General features: G+C 37.0%; 4 protein-coding genes and 1 non-coding gene across 7 annotated transcripts; 2 read left to right on the forward strand and 3 right to left on the reverse strand.

Moving 5' to 3' along the window:
* Positions 1-1,051: 1,051 nt before the first annotated feature.
* LOC108984872 (putative SNAP25 homologous protein SNAP30) lies at positions 1,052-5,238 on the forward strand. Of its 3 annotated transcripts, none has more exons than XM_035684475.1 (6): positions 1,052-1,258; positions 2,224-2,815; positions 3,740-3,833; positions 3,944-4,074; positions 4,156-4,253; positions 4,838-5,238. In XM_035684475.1, the coding sequence occupies exons 2-6, from the start codon at positions 2,321-2,323 to the stop codon at positions 4,935-4,937; spliced, it is 918 nt and encodes a 305-aa protein (XP_035540368.1). In that variant the 5' UTR covers positions 1,052-1,258; positions 2,224-2,320; the 3' UTR covers positions 4,938-5,238. The 3 variants fall into 3 exon arrangements, with proteins under 3 accessions (XP_035540368.1, XP_035540369.1, XP_035540370.1); XM_035684476.1 differs by having other exon boundaries at positions 1,091-1,388; positions 4,838-5,207; XM_035684477.1 differs by having other exon boundaries at positions 1,091-1,346; positions 4,838-5,207.
* A 779-nt stretch (positions 5,239-6,017) lies between these two features.
* Positions 6,018-9,176, reverse strand: LOC108984875 (probable inactive purple acid phosphatase 2). The gene is made up of 2 exons (XM_018956959.2): positions 8,341-9,176; positions 6,018-7,558 (listed from the first exon to the last, which is right to left on the reverse strand). Exons 1-2 carry the CDS (start codon positions 9,037-9,039, stop codon positions 6,299-6,301), a joined length of 1,959 nt encoding a protein of 652 aa, XP_018812504.2. The 5' UTR covers positions 9,040-9,176; the 3' UTR covers positions 6,018-6,298.
* Positions 9,177-11,595: 2,419 nt separating this feature from the next.
* Positions 11,596-12,285, reverse strand: LOC108984874 (cyclin-D3-2-like). Its single transcript, XM_035684306.1, has 2 exons — positions 12,254-12,285; positions 11,596-12,088 (listed from the first exon to the last, which is right to left on the reverse strand). Exons 1-2 carry the CDS (start codon positions 12,283-12,285, stop codon positions 11,596-11,598), a joined length of 525 nt encoding a protein of 174 aa, XP_035540199.1.
* A 1,460-nt stretch (positions 12,286-13,745) lies between these two features.
* Positions 13,746-13,848, reverse strand: LOC118344368. Its single transcript, XR_004798141.1, has one exon. It is a non-coding gene; the product is annotated as a U6 spliceosomal RNA (small nuclear RNA).
* A 465-nt stretch (positions 13,849-14,313) lies between these two features.
* On the forward strand, positions 14,314-14,700 carry LOC108984873 (CLAVATA3/ESR (CLE)-related protein 10-like). The gene has a single exon (XM_018956958.2). The coding sequence runs from the start codon at positions 14,314-14,316 to the stop codon at positions 14,698-14,700; it is 387 nt and encodes a 128-aa protein (XP_018812503.1).
* Positions 14,701-16,952: the final 2,252 nt, after the last annotated feature.

The following is a 16,952-nucleotide window of genomic DNA, read 5'->3' on the forward strand; positions in this document are numbered from 1 at the left end:
GACACGCCACAACGTGCCTCCTGGGGTGTTAGTGACAGTCACAGTTAAGCTTGGCAAATCTACAGCACAATAGGGAGTTGGCAGGGACACCCGACCCCGGTACGGAACTGCACATCCATTACCTCCACCTCGGAATTCGTCCCGGCCAGGTATAAATACCCCATCCCTCAACTAGGGGAGGGATTCAAACTCTTTCATACTTCAGTTTACATTCTCTCTTTCTCTCCATCCCAACAACTAACTTAAGCATTAGAGATATCACGGCCCCTGAAACTCCCATTCTCTATCTCAACAGGATCCAAACCGAACTCAACAACGTGGAGTTGCCCAGGTCATGAAACACAACATAAAAAAATATAAGTTAACACGTTTTAGTTATGGTTTTAGATGAGTTTATTTAATAGGATTTTTTTATAATTTAATTTCTCAATGAGAGGAACCTTGCTTTCTTAATTTCGTGATTGATTACTATCTTATATTAGTAAAAATGATAATGATGTGTATACAACTTTTTTTACAATTTTTTTATATAATTATATTTTAAAATGAGAGTATTTTTATAAAATTATATTATTTTAATAATATATTTTATAAAAAAGTAAATCTTACTTAAAATATGAATATATAAAAAATTGTTAGATGTATGTCATCTTCTCATAGAAAAACAAATTATAATGATGAACAATGGTCAATGATAAGGTAATGCGTTTGGCCCCTGTACAATCTATTTGATTCGTTCATTTTTATTTCCAATGTTTTTTTAATTATAAAACAAATAATCAGAATAATTACACTCATCCAAAAATTTTACAGTTTATTCAGTTGATAATATTACTCTAATTTTGTATAGAATTTACATGGGATCCGTTTATCGTGTAAGCGTACGGATGGATCCTCGATTAAAGCGGCATCATTACCCTCCTCTCTCCTATTATTTATTTATTTTTATATTTTGCAATAAACGAACAAAATTTGTCAGCCATCAGAGATTCAGAAGCCAACGGCATGCAATATTTTTTTTTAAAAAAAAAAAAAAGGCACTCCAACGGTCATAAATTTGTCAGAGATCACTCAAAAAGTGCACTTTCTTGAGAGGGCGCTATATCGTACAGTTCTCTGCTTTTCCGCGACGCCTCCCATCTTTGTGTGAAAATCCCACGCGCACAAAGACGGAGATACATAGAGGAAGAGATAGAGAGAGTTCTCTGCGATACTTTTCTCTCGGTCAAATTGAAGATCTATATCCTCAGAGGCCCAGGTATGTAGTGTTAGTTTTCATACACAAGCCCATATATACTGGTTCGTGTATGAAGACTTTTCTTGATTGACGGAACTCCAAGACGAAGGTTTTTCCCTGATGTTTTATTATCTCGGAACTTAAATTTCAGGCACCCATCTGTCACCGTTCGCTCTTAGTTTCGATTTCTTATGATTCTGCTCCCGGACCTCGATCTTGCTTTCTTGTAATGCGTCTCTGTTCTTGTTTTCTGTGGTTTCGGAGAAAAACGGGGAATGTTTTTTAGTTGTTTGGTGCATCTTTTGCTTTGGCACCAGAATACACTGCATTGGTTTTATTTTTAGTTTTCCTTTCCACACCCCCCCCCCCCCTCGCTGTGCTTACTTTGCTTATCTACCAAATGGGCATGGCTGTTCATTGATTGCTCGATGGCTGCAATATCACAAAATTATTTTTTTAGAAAAATGGTATTTGCCGTAAGTGCTGCGTAATTTTTTAAAAAAAATAATAATGATAAATACGAGATCATATAAAAAAATTAATTTTTTAACAGATCTTATTTTTTATTAAAATGATTGCGTGGTGCTTATTCACGATTATATGTAGCATTACTAAAATAAAATTCTTTAACTGTTCAGATTTACTCCTCTAGATTTTGACATTATGAAATTCTATATTTACTTCTTGCATACCTGAGTTTTTCTCTCTTTTACCTTTTGGTAGTTTGGATTCCAAAGTTTAATTTCCAAAATGTCATATAACTATTAAAGGAAATATATAATGAGTAAACATATGTGATGTCTTTCTGGATGTCGCACCAAGCCGTTTGCCATTAGAGATCTTTTGCATTTTTCGTTTGAACCCCTGTATCATCCAATTGTAACATTTGAAAGAATTATCAAAAACTTCCATTCAAAATTGTTGGCTGTATTTGAGCGATGAAACAGATCCATGCCATTCTAACTGATGACATCTTCTGTTTCTAGGTACAAGCCTTGAATCATAGCGCAGAGGTTCTTTTGGTTTAGGGAACTTGGACCAAGAATATTTGTGGTGATATAGGAATCTCGGTTTATTATCAAAATGTTTGGATTTTTTAAATCACCAGTGAATAAGTTATCTAAGCAGAACACAGTGGATCCTGGATTTCCGTCTTCTAACCCTTTTGATTCAGATACTGAATCTGAGGCTAAGCAAACTTTTAAGCCTGCACGACGAACTGCTTCAGAACCTATGCTGATAACCCCAAATTCCAACAACCCTTTTGACAACGATGATGATGAGAGAATAGGGGCTTCTTCTTCATCATCCTCACATTCTAGTTCTGCAGTGGCAAGAGACAGATACAGAAATAATTTCCATGACTCGGGAGGATTACAGAACCAGAGTGTGCAAGAACTGGAAAACTATGCTGTATACAAGGCTGAGGAGACAACAAATACGGTAAACAACTGCCTGAAGCTTGCAGAGGACATGAGGGAGGATGCTACAAGGACCCTTGACATGTTGCATTATCAGGGTGAGCAAATCACAAGGACCCACATGATGGCTGCTGATACGGAAAAGGATTTGACTCGGGTAAGTTCATTTGTAATCTTGCTAATGAGAAATACATGATTGTGTGTGCAACCTAGGAAATGGATCGTGATGTAGTTATTAGTTTAATGGAACCTTTTTATGTCCTGCGCCTCTGACTTTGATTATCTAGGTTGACCCTGCTTTCTTGAAGATCCTAGACATTTTATAATATCAAGTGCATCACTCATGGATACTAAGTGCAATTTAGGCCTAAACAATAGAAGCAGGGATGAACAATTGGGGAAAAAAATAACGTATACAGAATGTACTGGCTTACAATGGAGATTCCTGGTGAATATGCGACTGTTTCTAGATTATTGTGAAACATTGTCTCTGGATTCTCTTATATAGGAGAGCCTGCATAATGCAGGCACTATGTAAAGGAGCTCAATTACAAAGCTGGTTTGCAAATCAAAGCTCAACTACTATGTCTCTGGATTCTCTTATATTAGGGATGCATATGATTTTAAATTTTGGTTTATCATCTTTCAGCTCTAATTACTGGGTTATGCCCTTGTTTTCATTAGTATTTTATTGCTTGTCCAAAAACTCTTTCATGTTCCGTCTAGGGTTTTATAAAGAGTATTATCAGTTTTGCTGCTTAGGCATCTTCAATGAGGGGCAATATGAGTATATATAATTTATTTAGGGCTGATAAATAGCACGCCAGATTCTGGCCAAGATCTCTTTGTACCAAGTTAAAAGGGTAACTTGAGTTTCACAAAGCAATTACATGGGAAGACTCTCTGACCAAATTGACCACAATACATGTTCCATTGCGATATAATATATTACAATGTCTTCAATTAAAGATTTAATACGTTTTCTATATGAAGAGGGTAGCTGCTATTGTTATTTCCTGGACTTCCTTTTTTTTATCTTTCAAGCAGATCATCTCTTTTTATCATTCATTCTTTATTTCAGGGTGAGAAGCTTTTAAATAACCTTGGTGGCATGTTCTCTAAGACTTGGAAGCCAAAGAAGACTCGAGAAATTGCAGGGCCTATAATCACTGCAGGTTTTAATCTAATAAAATTAGGGTGTTTCAGTTGACAATTTTTTATTGATCTTAATCCGTCAAAATATTGTGATACATAAATCGCAATCTTTATTGTACTGGCCGAACAGATAATTCGTCCAAAAGAACTGAAAACCACTTAGACCAGAGGGAAAAGTTGGGTCTAGCTCCTGCACACAAAGGACGGTCAGCTTCTCGAACACCTCCTCCTGAACCAACAAATGCCTTGCAGAAAGTTGAGGTCTGTGTTTGTGATTATCAATTAGGTGCATATGATGCAATATTTGCTTTGGATTTTACTGATTGAGGGTTACCAATTTAGGTCGAGAATGCCAAGCAAGATGATGCACTTTCTGATCTAAGTAATATTCTAGGTGATCTGAAGAATATGGCAGTTGACATGGGAGGCGAACTTAACAGGTCAGTCAATAACTTGCAAACTTCACATTTTCCATTCGTATCTGTACTAATTTCACACTGAAGTCTTAAAAAGCAAAAATTGAAACTATGACCGTCTTTTTGTTTTTGTTTTTCATTTTTCTCTTTCTTTTCTAGCCCGAGTTTTTCTTCAGAGAGTAGGTAACCTCTGCTTTTTGTTTGACAACCTTCAGAAATGACGTCTTTGCCATATTGCTGTGTTTCTAAGCCAATCTAGCAAAAGACTTCCCCTTTATTCTATTAGGAAAATAAACCGACTACAGTATGGAATAAGCAAAGCTATGGTATGACATGAATAAGTCCTTGGCATTCAAGTATTCAGTTACCGTGACAAGTTTCGTTAATCTTATTACCAGCTCCTAGTGGAATACTCTTGGCACCGTTAGTAGATTTCACCATGATTTTTCCTCAACACAATCACATGACACACCGGATTCTTTGTCAGAGTAGAAAATTTTCTCGAGGATTTTTATATATTCTCGTTTTCCTTATAATTTATTTGGCACTGTATCTCTCTTTCTCTCTCCCTCCCTCCCATAATATTCAATGTGATATGGTGATTGCAGGCAAAATAAAGCCCTTGATCATCTTGGTGACGATGTGGATGAGCTGAACTCTCGCGTGAAAGGTGCCAATCAACGTGCACGCCGTTTACTTGGGAAGTGAATGCTGATAGAGTTCAATTACCAGCTCACTGTTCTCTTCCCACTTTTCCCTACTTCCATATTTATTAAATTTTGTTTTCCCTTCTTTTGGTTGAAAGCTGTCGCCATGGATACATGTAACTGGTTTTCTTCCCATTCTTTATGCATGCAAAATATGAGAATTATTTTATTTTATTTATTTTTACCACAATGGTTTTTTTTCTTTTTGCTTTTGCCTTCGACTATAAAGCAGCAATGTAAAATTGTCCAATGATTTGACGACTATATGGTACGTTAATCGTTCTTTATTTGTTAAGTATTCCTATACATAGAAAAATTTATAGATATAATAATTTTTTGAGCAGTAAAATGCACCCCTTTTAATTAGAGGAATCCATCTTTTGGGATCTTGAGTGGTAGATGTTGTAGAAATCATCTGCAGAGTAGATATCTACCGCTTTCGAGATCTTGCAAGCACGTCTTTTATGCGGTTAAAATTCAAACGAATCAAACCCATTGAATGCTCATATCACATTGGGCAGATGAGACATGGCACCTATCAATTATTTTTATACCGAAGGTTAGAATTTCAAACGTGGAGGAGAGGAGGAGCATTTGCCCCAAACCAAGGTTTCTGCCACTTGAGCCAACTCTTTGGGAGTTACTTGCATGAATTCGACTTTAATTTTAACAATCCTTTACCTTTGGGGTACCTTGCATATTAGTTGCCCGCTTGCCATAGATTAAAAAAAATTCTGGGCGATGGCAAATAAAGTAATTATGCTGTGCTTGACTATCATTTCTCTTCGATTTATAGTAACAGAAAGGGTAATTTGAATGCCTTTTAAACTGGATTTTATGATTAGGCAGGTACCAGATTCTTTTCCGCAAACAATTTAGGCGTTTGTTTTTGTGGGTTATCCTGGAAATCAGGGAAATTATTGTATTTAACAAATATTCCAGGAAACACAATTTGGTTCAATAAGATCTAGATTGGTAGGGGTCCCTCCTAAACATATCCGACTACTAGGTCTTTTCTACTTGTCAGAGATCTAGCAGGATTAAGCAACAGAAACATGGTGTTTGCTCCAAAGGCACAAAATGAAAAGTTTTAAGCGCATTGCACATTCATTTGTCAAAGTATATGAGTTTCAACCGCATGAATACCTTTACATAATGTATAGATTACACAAGGAAAATTATGTACAGTGATTTAAGTTATATAAGGTCATACAAAATTATCCCAGCTCCCTAGCTTGGGCATCCAAAGAGTAGGGAGAGCATCCTTTCACAATACTTAACCTTGATACGTATTTGCACATTTTAAGTACATAATAGCTAGATTTTGGGTACTAACCAATACATTGCAAAACAATCTGGAGTTCAGATATCCTCGGTCTTCACTGGAGTCCAGTTATTTCTCCTGGCAGTCTCTTTCCTGGCACGTGAAACAAAACCAAGAACGTAGCCTACAAAAGCCCCAAGCACTAACACGCTCGCTCCCTTAACATACCATGAGAAGGTGGACTGCACCAAAGCACCATCAACACCAGCAGCACCATAGCCACTGAGGACTTCTCCAGATGCTAGAATCTCGACTGTATCATGCACCTCCCCATCATGGTTCCCTACATAAGAAAGCGTCAGCTTCTCCTTAGTAGCAACCAATCTAGTATACCCAAACTCACCCCCGCGGTACAGAGAGTGCTTTGGTTGTGGGAATATTGGGTCATTTGGGTGGTTAGATCTAGGTTCCCATATGGGTTGCCAGTCCTGCCCTGCCATCCCAATCACAACATGGACAGGAAATGCTTCCCAGTTCTTCCCATTCAGGCCCATGCTTCCACAAGTAAAGTTATTCACTGGACAAAACCTCTCATATCTATGGACATGACCCCACAATGCAAGGGTCACCTTGTTTTTCACGAACAAGGGTTCCAAGTGCTCAAGCATCCTTTCCCTCAATGGGGCATCCCTCCCTTCATTGCTTGTTGTGTACATGGGTCGGTGCCCTTGGACTACCACAAAAGGGGTCTTTTTTCGATCAACTGACTCCAAGTCATGCTTTATAAAGTTATATTGGTTGCTTCCCGGAAGGAAATTGGTCTCGGTTGACATGTACACGAAATGTACTGCCCCCATATTAAATGAGTAGTAAAGGTTCCTTGTGGCTGGAGCTCGGGTTCCAGTTGGTTCTGAAGAGTTCCCAGGCATGTTGAACTTAAGGCTATAGGGTATGCCGCATTCACCACCCCCATCTGTTCCATAAATCCTCTCAGACCACTGAGGTCTCCAAGGCTGTGACGGCCAGTTGTACTCATGATTACCAATGCACACATGGTATGCTACTTTGGATGCAACAGGTTCAATCTGCGTGAAAAACTGGTCCCACAACCATGCATATCCTCTTGCATAGCTGATGTCACCAATATGTGACACAAATGCAGGCTTGTCCCCCAGAGCATTAATATCACGGAGGATCCATTTCATGGTTGCTATGCTTTCCTCTTGCGTACGGAGAAATGTTGAGTATGGTGTAGCCGTTCCCATATCACCGAACAGGAAAGCTACTGTTTCATCAGAGTCTCCATTCCGTGACATGAAGCTGTGAGTTGTACTCCAACCTCCAGAGTCACTTCCAACCTGTTACAGGCAACATCATTTTGTTTCAGGTTTAGACAGTCTTTAAGGCATTAGCAGCAGCTAGGGCGGATGCAGACCACACAGTTGGAAGAAAAGTTGCTCCTTACATAAGTATGTTCTATCAAGATTAACCATACAGATATCTCGCTGTGTATTGACGTTGGATTCAGCATTTAGTAAGAGCGTCTTCTCTAGATATGGATTACTATGAAAACTAAACATAACTTCATAAAAGTAAAATAAGGCATGAGAATCAGGTGCCTTCTTTTCCTGAGCCATGATCATGCAGATGTTATCACCAAAAAGGGACAGCGATTTCAATCTTTAAGAGTTGCATCACTGGATAAGCCCCGAGTAAAATAGGCAACCAACATACTAATTACTAAGGCGTCCAAAAAGCACCAAATAATCAATGGAAGAGTCACATGAAGATCAAATAGACCTGATTAGTCTATGCAGCCAGAGCAAAAGATGTAATTTATTTTTTTGATTGACACCGGATATCTGAGAATAAAGTCCCGACTAATCCCAGGACGCACAGGCCCAAGACATTTTCCGTAAGTGTCCCTCAGCTAATTCAAGGGAAGTTCCCGATGACTCCTAGAAATTATTTGCACCCAAAGGTATCAAACCTTAGTCCTGGAGGGAGGATACCACGAAGAGGCCTTTACCACTTAAGCCAATCCCTACCGGTGATCTTAACAAGAAAAATCATTAAATAATCGTCAACAGAAATTATATAGTGAGAAATATAAATTCCTTTTCTTAATAAAATCGTTTACCTGATAATGATACCTGGCTCCTTTCTTCAAGTTCCTCATAACCCCATCATGGATCCACCCAGGGTCTCGCCAACCGATACTCTCATTGGCTGGGGACTCGCACATGTCCTCCCTCTCGTACCTCCCAACACGTGTGATCGCCATGTGACCAAGCCGATTTTCTCTCTCCCCATACCTCACGTACTGCCTCTCCCTACCATTCTCCGTCAAGAACATGACCCGCATCTCGTCTTCGTTATCCGTAAACGCCAGGTGAATCTGCTCCGGTCCGCGTCCCGGCCCAAACCCGACTCTCTCAGATTCAGCCAGCAAGTGGGCCGTACCGGGCAAGGGATTGTGGTCGTGATCGAGGCGGTGCGGGTCGACTTCGGACTCAAGCCAGCTGAAGATCCGGAAGGAGTAGTTGGATCGAAGGTTGACCAGGGGGAGGGAGATGGAGCCCGACCCAGAACGCCAATTCGGGGAGGACGACAGGAAGGTATAGCCGATGAAAGTGTCGTTGGACGAGTTCGGGGGCGAGTAAATCCCGAGCCAGTCGAGCTTCGAGGGGGAGGCGATACCGGACCATTGGATGAGTATCGAGTCGCCGGATCTTCGGAGGACGGTGGGGGTTACAGAGATGGAGACAGGGGATGGGGTTGATGCGTTGAAGAAAGAAAGGATAAAGAAGAAGAAGATGAAGGGTGAGAGAAGACTCATATTCAGATTTCTTCCGGGCGGAGAAGATGAAGAATGTCGGAATTTGGGTGTGCAGTTGAGTATTTGGTTGCTTATGGATCAATTCAATTAGGCATATACCCTTGTTGATACTCTTAGGTCACCTTTGTACGGTGAAAATGTCTATTTAGTATTATTTCATTTTATTTTATCATATTATTATATTTTTTTTAATTTTTAAATAAAATATAATAAATAATTTAATTTTTTAAAATTTTAAAATAATAATATTCTAATAATATTTTATTTAACTTTTAATTTTTATCTCAATTCACTATCCAAAATACCATTTAGATAATAAAATATTACATCTTATCTTATCATTATAACTTTTTTAAATTTTAACATAAAATATAATAAACAATTCAATTTTTTCAAATCTTAAAAAATAATAATATTAAAAAATAATATTTTATTCAATTTTTATTTTTCATCTAAAACCATCTCATCTCATTTCACTATTTAAAATGTACCTAAGCACTTATGTCTTTTTCCAATAATTTTTTTTTTCCATTTAATATTTTGGTAAGGACTTTTTTAATTTTAAATAAAAATTTAATTTTTATTTTGAGATAAATAAAAGTAATTGTACATACAGTCATGGTGTACATAAATATTACGTAATTTTTTTTAAAAAAAATATGGTCTATTATTAAAAAATTAGTTTTTTTCATGTGTATTTTATATTTATTTATTTTTTAAAAATGATTATATGATATTTATGTATTTTATAATTATAAATATTATTTCTCAATAAACAAATATTAAGAAATATTATTATATCTCTTAATTTGTAGCATTTATTTTATCTCTTGATATGATATTACAATATAATACGATATAGTTTATCAAAAAAATAAAAAATAGTAGAAGAAATAAAAAGAATAAAAAGAATAAATTATATATTAATGTATGGTACAAGGGGACGAAGATTATAAGTAAAATTTTTCAAAAAAAAAAAATGCTAAGAATTTGTTTCTTTCCGGCCACCCAGGTGGTACACGTGCCTCACCACCCAGGTGGTACACGTGCCTCACCAAAAAGGTTTAACAGTCATCGATCTACAACATACTCAAGCAGCGTCTCAATTGGAGACGTACATAAGCTACACGAGTCACATGGAGAGAGTTTGGACAGTTGAATTCAGATGAAATTAGATAAAAATTAAAAATTAAATAAAATATTATTATAATATTATTTTTTAATATTATTTTTATTTTAAAATTTTAAATTATTTATTATATTTTATATAAAAATTTGTAAATATTATAATAATTAGATAACATCGAATGAGATAAAATGAGTATTGAATAAAAAAACAGTTCTTTTAGGTTCAAGCGGGTTGGTGCGCACCAACCCGCGTACCAATTATTATTTTAATACTATGTCAGATGCTATTTAAAAAAAAAAATTGATAGACAAAAAGCTTCGTTTGGAATTTAAAATCATCTCAACTCATTTCAACTCATCATTACAACTTTTTTAAATCCCAACATAAAATATAATAAACAATTTAACTTTTTCAAATCCTAAAATAATAATAATAATAAATAATAATATTCTAATAATATTTTATCATCTCAACTCAACTCAGTTCAACATCCAAACGCAATCAAACATTTCTTCTTTCTTCTCAAACCTTTATGACGGTCAACAATTCAAACCAACGGTCAGACTCAAACATTAAACTCCCTCATCTTTTTTCTTCTACCATATATATGAGATTCTCTTTCTTCTTTTGTATATTTGAGATTCTAAGCTACATGCATCACCGACTTCATCCCCTCTGAGCTCCTTCTCCGATCCTCTACATCCAACTCTAGTTCTACTACCACCGTCCTCGTAGAATCTTCAACTAGCGTCCATGTATCATACTCCTTGTTTCTGTCCCAGATCCATTCTCTTACGACCTCTCTCTGAAGCTCAACCTCTCTGTCCAAAGGCCACGTTGCGTTCATTCTTGTCCCTCCCTCCCTCCACATTCCAGTTCTCTGTTTCATTTTTTTTTTTTTTTAGATTCAGCAGAATGAAATACTAAATCATGGAACACAACATAGTTGCAAGTTACAAAAAAGATACTACCAATAATATGAAAAAGGGGAATTTTATAATACCATGTTTACTAGTAGAGATTAAGACAATGAAAGATTAATGAGTGCTACCAAGAACACCCACAAACACGAATTAGTGAAGGCAACTGCATCTGCTGATCTTGTGCTCTGCTCCTTTTGAAAGAAGGCTCTGGGGATGATGATGTCACAACCCATGAGTCATTAGAGCTATCACGGCTGAAAGATGCATCAATAATGCCATTTGGGTTGCTCGATGCTGACAGATGCTTTTGCTTGTTACTTCAATTATGATTGTGGCCATGGCTTTAAGATATTTCCTGGATAAGCTTGTAGCACTCATTTAGTTTTTCCTCACTGATTTTAAGGACATTAGTAAGCTGGTTCTGATATTCCAGGGGATTATATGGCTTAACATCTTCAATAACATGAAGCATTGTTGCAGTAGCTAATACAGAAGGAAGATAGCTCATAACCCTCGAATCGGCAATGACATAAACAATAAGGCGAGATGGCTCATCCAGGGCTTGTCCCGCTGGAACATCAGGCCAGAAGCAAAACTATCAAAGTAATTCACAGCAAGAAAAGCGGTCAAAGTAGAGAACCTATTGTGCGCCTTAACCCTCAAAGTCCAATCTGCAACCTCTTTCCGAGCCACCATTGAAGGTCCATTTGAGATCAGGCTACTCAGACAAACATGGGTCTCTCCTTCTTTAATAATTAGGGACACAAGCTCATCATTATCCCAAACCATGTCATTCACTACCAAAACTAAACGGAAAAGTGAGTACTTTTTCACATTCTCATCAACATTCTTCCTCCCTTCTTCCTTGATACCATCTTCTTCCTCAAAACTCTCCTCCTCACAGAAGAGACCATCAAAGACCATTTGAGGGCTTTTAGCTGTTGGGTTTCTTCTTCTTGCAGAGCCATATTCTTTTGAGAAGAAGAGGTTGAAGCCTCTGTCATTATACAATGAAAGTTTCAAAACTTGAATGCAATCCCATATCAAAATTCTTCTTTAGCAAATTGACTGAGAGGGAGAGGGAGAGAGGGAAATCTCTATTTCACTCTCTTGGCCGTAGTTGTCACCAAAATGAGTCCCAAGTCCCAACCTCACGACGTACCGTTTTATTAAATTTAAGTTCACCTCAGCCATTGGTGCACTTCGGTGCACAAAAGTGCCTGAGAGAATCATTTTCATAAAAAAAAATACATGTTTTGTATTGTTTGATTTTTCCATGATCTAATATATTTCAAAAACTGCTTCACTGCCCTTTAACTAGGTGTGGCACACGCGCTGATACACTCTTATATTTATAATATTATATATAATTATAGAATGAGTAAATATTATATAATTATTTTAAAAAATAGTAAAATTTATTATTAAAAATTTAACTTTTTACATATAACTTTATATATATTTTTAAAAAAATATTAAATAATATTTACGCATTCTAAAATTGTAAATATATTTTTCTTCAAACAAATTATAATGATAAATACACGATGAGTGGATAATGGTGCAGAGGGTGAAAACCACGTGCGGCGGTTTTGAAATAGGAGCACAAGTCACTCAAGTACTCCTCCAACATTTGATTGTTGCGATAAATAGTCAAAAAGTCCTGTAGAGGATGACAGAAGTGTCAATTTGTGTCATCCACTACGTACGTGAGACCATGCGTGCCTATGGTTCGATTAATGTAAAGCCTGATATGATGAGGTCGCTTGTTGAGAAGGTGCATTGGCGAGAGCAAGTGATCATGTGTTTAATGTTAGGCTAATTATAAAAATAAAATAAAAAATCATATTTGCAGTAATAGAAGGTAATGTCGCACATTTATTTTAAATAAATAAAATAAATATAAAAAAATTAATTTTTTAATAATAAATTTTATTTTATTTTAAAAAATATGTCAAGTTTGCATAATCTTATAACTACACGTAACATTATTAGTTATAAAAACTATTATTTTTACAAATGTTGTCTCTCGATCGAACGAGATGAACAAATCGTAATCTACGTGGAAATTATAAGGTTGGGAGGTTGTCGAAAAGCATCGTGTCCTGAATTTGGAAGGGGATGATCCTTGTCAGAACAGAATCGGACCAGGCTAGGCCATCACGGGCACCATACCCCCCCATCTTCATGCCCCCAAACAAAAACTATTAAAGCTGCCCAAGGGTAATTAAGTAAGGATTGAACCTCCAGTGAAAGGTATAAAAGAACACAAAATTCTCAAGCATTCCACGCATGCATGCTATCCATGTATTTTGTGCAGTCAGCCTCCACCTTGCAGTCCACTCATTAACAGGCTTTAAATGACACGACGTTGAAAGAGTTTCTCACTCGAATTAATCATGATATTTTTACAAGTACAACGTGATATATTATTACATTAGTAAGAAATTGTTAAATTTATCAATCTTTTTTAATGGAATTAGTTAATGTGGTAGGCTGCACGTCAACTTCCTTACGTCAATGTTTTTTGTGCATTAATAAAAATCCTTATTCTATTTTAAAAAAATATCTTATAATATATTTTTATATTATTCTTATTATATTTGGATTATGTGATATTATCTATTAATTATTAAATTTATAATTTTAAAAATTAGAAATTAACTTAATTCTCGATTTGTGCAGGTCATTCTTGCACAGATGCCATGTTAATCTCCTTTGTATCGTTCTAAGTTCATCGGATGTCTCTGGAAGGACAGAAATTAACTTAATTATTTATGAATAATAGATAACAATAAAATTAACGAGAGTGTAATTAAGGAAGAGAATAACTCAACCCAAAATAAAAAAGAAAACAAAATTTGTGGTATTGATCCACGTTATTAATTGCTTGGCAGGTTTTATTCCTGTCTAAGGTCTAAATGGGCCATCCTAGTCCTAGACATACATATATAATACGTGAGACCCATTAATTGATTGGAGATGCATGTGGTAATTGCCGACTACACCCAATGCAATGCAATGCAATGCGAACCCCATCCGTGGGTGACCCCAATTTTCTTAGGCAATTATATTCCCCTTCATGCGTCTCTTGCTTTGCATTGAAAACTCTCCCATCCCCACGTCCCTCTCCCTTTCTACCCCCTAAACCCCACTGATCCTTCCCACAACTCCACCTCTCTCTTTCTCTCTCTCTCTCTCTCTCTTTCTCTAAGAGCAGCCATGGAGAGCTCTCCCTCTTCAACCACCACCACCACCGCCTACGCTCGCCGGCTTTTGATACTGATCATGGCTTTCCTCCTCCTCCTCCTCCTCCTCCTCTTCGGCCTCGCATCAGCCTCTCGCATCTCCAAGTACCCAAAGATGCCAGATCAAGCCTCTTCAAGAAACTACGGCCACCACCAACTACTCTACCCTCATCATCATCAACCTAATTCTTGCGGTTCGCTTTCCCGCGAAAAGTCACGTTCTTTCTGCTTCCAACTTCAGAGAATCCACCACTATCGACACCTCCCGTCACCGCCGCCCTTACAAACTGATGAAATCGACCCAAGATACGGTGTGGAGAAGAGACTCGTCCCCTCCGGACCCAACCCCCTTCACAACTAGCTAGTTGGATATATCACCCCTCCCGTCCTCCGGCGGCCTTGAACGGCCAACCTCCACAGTTTTGCTGCAGCTAGTACTAATTATCAATACCATCGATCTTTTTTCAATTTTCTCGTATCATCATTTACCCCGGCCCCGGCCGCTAAGTTTAGCCGTTTCCGTCCCGTGTACTACTGCATCTATATACATACTTAGCAACTCTGCTTCTTCCTTCTCCGTTTCTTTCCGTATCTTGGTATCTTTCATGATGTCTCGACCTCAATTAATCATCTTTTACCTCAATACAAGCAGCGATGGAAGAAGGTACGTACTTGATGCCGGCTGTTCGGTTTCTACTGCGGAAGAGTGGTTCGTGGCAACGGGCGGGTAATCGTATTAATATATATACCCAAGACTAATTATCTTGGTTGCACTTATTTATATGTATGAGAAACTTCTGTTCCATGATCTGGCACTGGCGACGTTGCTATTTCCATGGCTGTTTTTGGCGATGCGGAGTCCTCCTCGGGTGAGGGGGCAAAAAGGTAGAAACAAGCACGGAAATAGTCTACTCCCCATATCATGGTTTTGGTATAGTTAGTAAAGGCTACATGAGTTCGGGAGAGGTGGGGAATTTCAAGAGAAACCCTTGAGTTTCATTAAAATTGGAGCTATTTAAAGAGATGATGCCAATTAGTCAACCGGGTTCACTTCCTTTCTGAGTGCAGAACGGACTTCTCAAACTCCGATGCATGTGTAATTACCATATATTTGGATCCTTAACAGAAGTGGCCGAGATCGAGCGAGCTTCTCGTGCCGGCCTGATCTCTTGTTTAATTTCTATTCTTGGTTTCAAAGTCAGGTGGCATTTGAGGCAATTAATATTTAATTCTAGCTTATTTCTTTTCTTTTCTTTACTATTTCCTTTTGGACGACACGTACGTACGCCTTCTTGTTGTGGACGAATGAATGCATGTAATATTTGTACTTTTTTTAAGATTTAAAAAACAAAAAAAAAACGAGTAGGATTGCAATAATATTTGTTAGAGGTGCTACATGCACCCTACGGGTTGAGTCCCTCCTTCCCCGCACACTCCCCCCACAAATCCCCTTGACATTACCGCATTAGTAGGGGTGGAGAATTTTTCATTGCACTCCACCCCCGTCCATGTGGGGGTGGGGTACCCCGTCTGTTGCACGAGGTGGACTTCTATCTGTCCACTTCTCGTCCCCCGAACTGGGCCACTTATCTGGGCTCAATCAGAATTTAACTACAAAAATAAAAATATTTAAAAAATAAAAATATAAAATAAATTATATGGATAGAACTATTATAAACTATATACTAAGTTTCAACTAATACTATTAAGTATTAACTAATAATCATCACTAAAGCACTAAGCTATTGCAATTATACAAATTAAAAAAACTAATAAACTATTACAAATTTACAATATTACAAAATAATCTAAAAATAGTAAATATTATAAATTTTACTATTAACTATTGTAGCAACATTACAATTAATTGTAAATTAAAAAAATCATAACACTTTAAATTTGATCAATTTGGGGTGGCGATAAGTTCACTGAGTTGTGTCGACTGCTGTGAGACTAAGAATCTAGATCATAAAAGTTATAAAATCTGCAATATTAATAAATTAAAATTATAAAGTTACAAATATGAAACAAAAATTTAAAATACAAAATATTAAAAGTACTAACTAAGATGAGATTGGGTCATTGGGATGAAGATGAGCATAGATCATTGGGTCCGTAGGATTAGAATTCGGCATATGTATATTGAGAATATAAAAACTAAAAAACATACGAGCAAAATAATTAGATACTAAAATATTATATAAAATTATAAATACAAAAAATAATTAAGGGACAAATTGTACAAATCATGACAATGGTGGGTTCAATACACACAAAGTCATATTGCATCTGAGGTAGCCACAGACGTCGTCTCATGTATCAATATAACAATTAAATTTGAAATTAATACCACTTAAATGAAAATAAATAAATGAAAATACAAAAATAAAATTCAAGTCCCGCGATTACCATATCCAGGCTGATCATCGCATTTCTCCTCGACGTCGGCTTCCTCATAGTCAAGAACATCTGGAATATGAATTGGAGTCCTTGTGATCCAATTCTGCGTGCAAATTAAAGCTTTCACAGTGGTAAAAGCTAATGAACTTCAAAATGAATCCAATACGTGCTCTTCGGAGCTAAATGCTGACTCTGAGGCTACGGTGCTAAAAG

The sequence above is a fragment of the Juglans regia genome, chromosome 13, assembly GCF_001411555.2.
Source record: "Juglans regia cultivar Chandler chromosome 13, Walnut 2.0, whole genome shotgun sequence".
Taxonomy (NCBI): domain Eukaryota; kingdom Viridiplantae; phylum Streptophyta; class Magnoliopsida; order Fagales; family Juglandaceae; genus Juglans; species Juglans regia.

Coding starts and splice junctions, on each gene's coding strand:
- LOC108984872 (XM_035684475.1), top strand. CDS start 2,321: ATGTTTGGATTTTTTAAATCACCAGTGAATAAGTTATCTAAGCAGAAC. Junction 4,075..4,155: donor ATGCCTTGCAGAAAGTTGAG/GTCTGTGTTTGT, acceptor TTACCAATTTAG/GTCGAGAATGCCAAGCAAGA. Junction 4,254..4,837: donor ATGGGAGGCGAACTTAACAG/GTCAGTCAATAA, acceptor TGGTGATTGCAG/GCAAAATAAAGCCCTTGATC.
- LOC108984874 (XM_035684306.1), bottom strand. CDS start 12,285: ATGGCTGAGGTGAACTTAAATTTAATAAAACG. Junction 12,089..12,253: donor AACTTAAATTTAATAAAACG/GTACGTCGTGAG, acceptor GTATAATGACAG/AGGCTTCAACCTCTTCTTCT.
- LOC108984873 (XM_018956958.2), top strand. CDS start 14,314: ATGGAGAGCTCTCCCTCTTCAACCACCACCACCACCGCCTACGCTCGC.
- LOC108984875 (XM_018956959.2), bottom strand. CDS start 9,039: ATGAGTCTTCTCTCACCCTTCATCTTCTTCTTCTTTATCCTTTCTTTC. Junction 7,559..8,340: donor GAGCCAGGTATCATTATCAG/GTAAACGATTTT, acceptor TGCCTGTAACAG/GTTGGAAGTGACTCTGGAGG.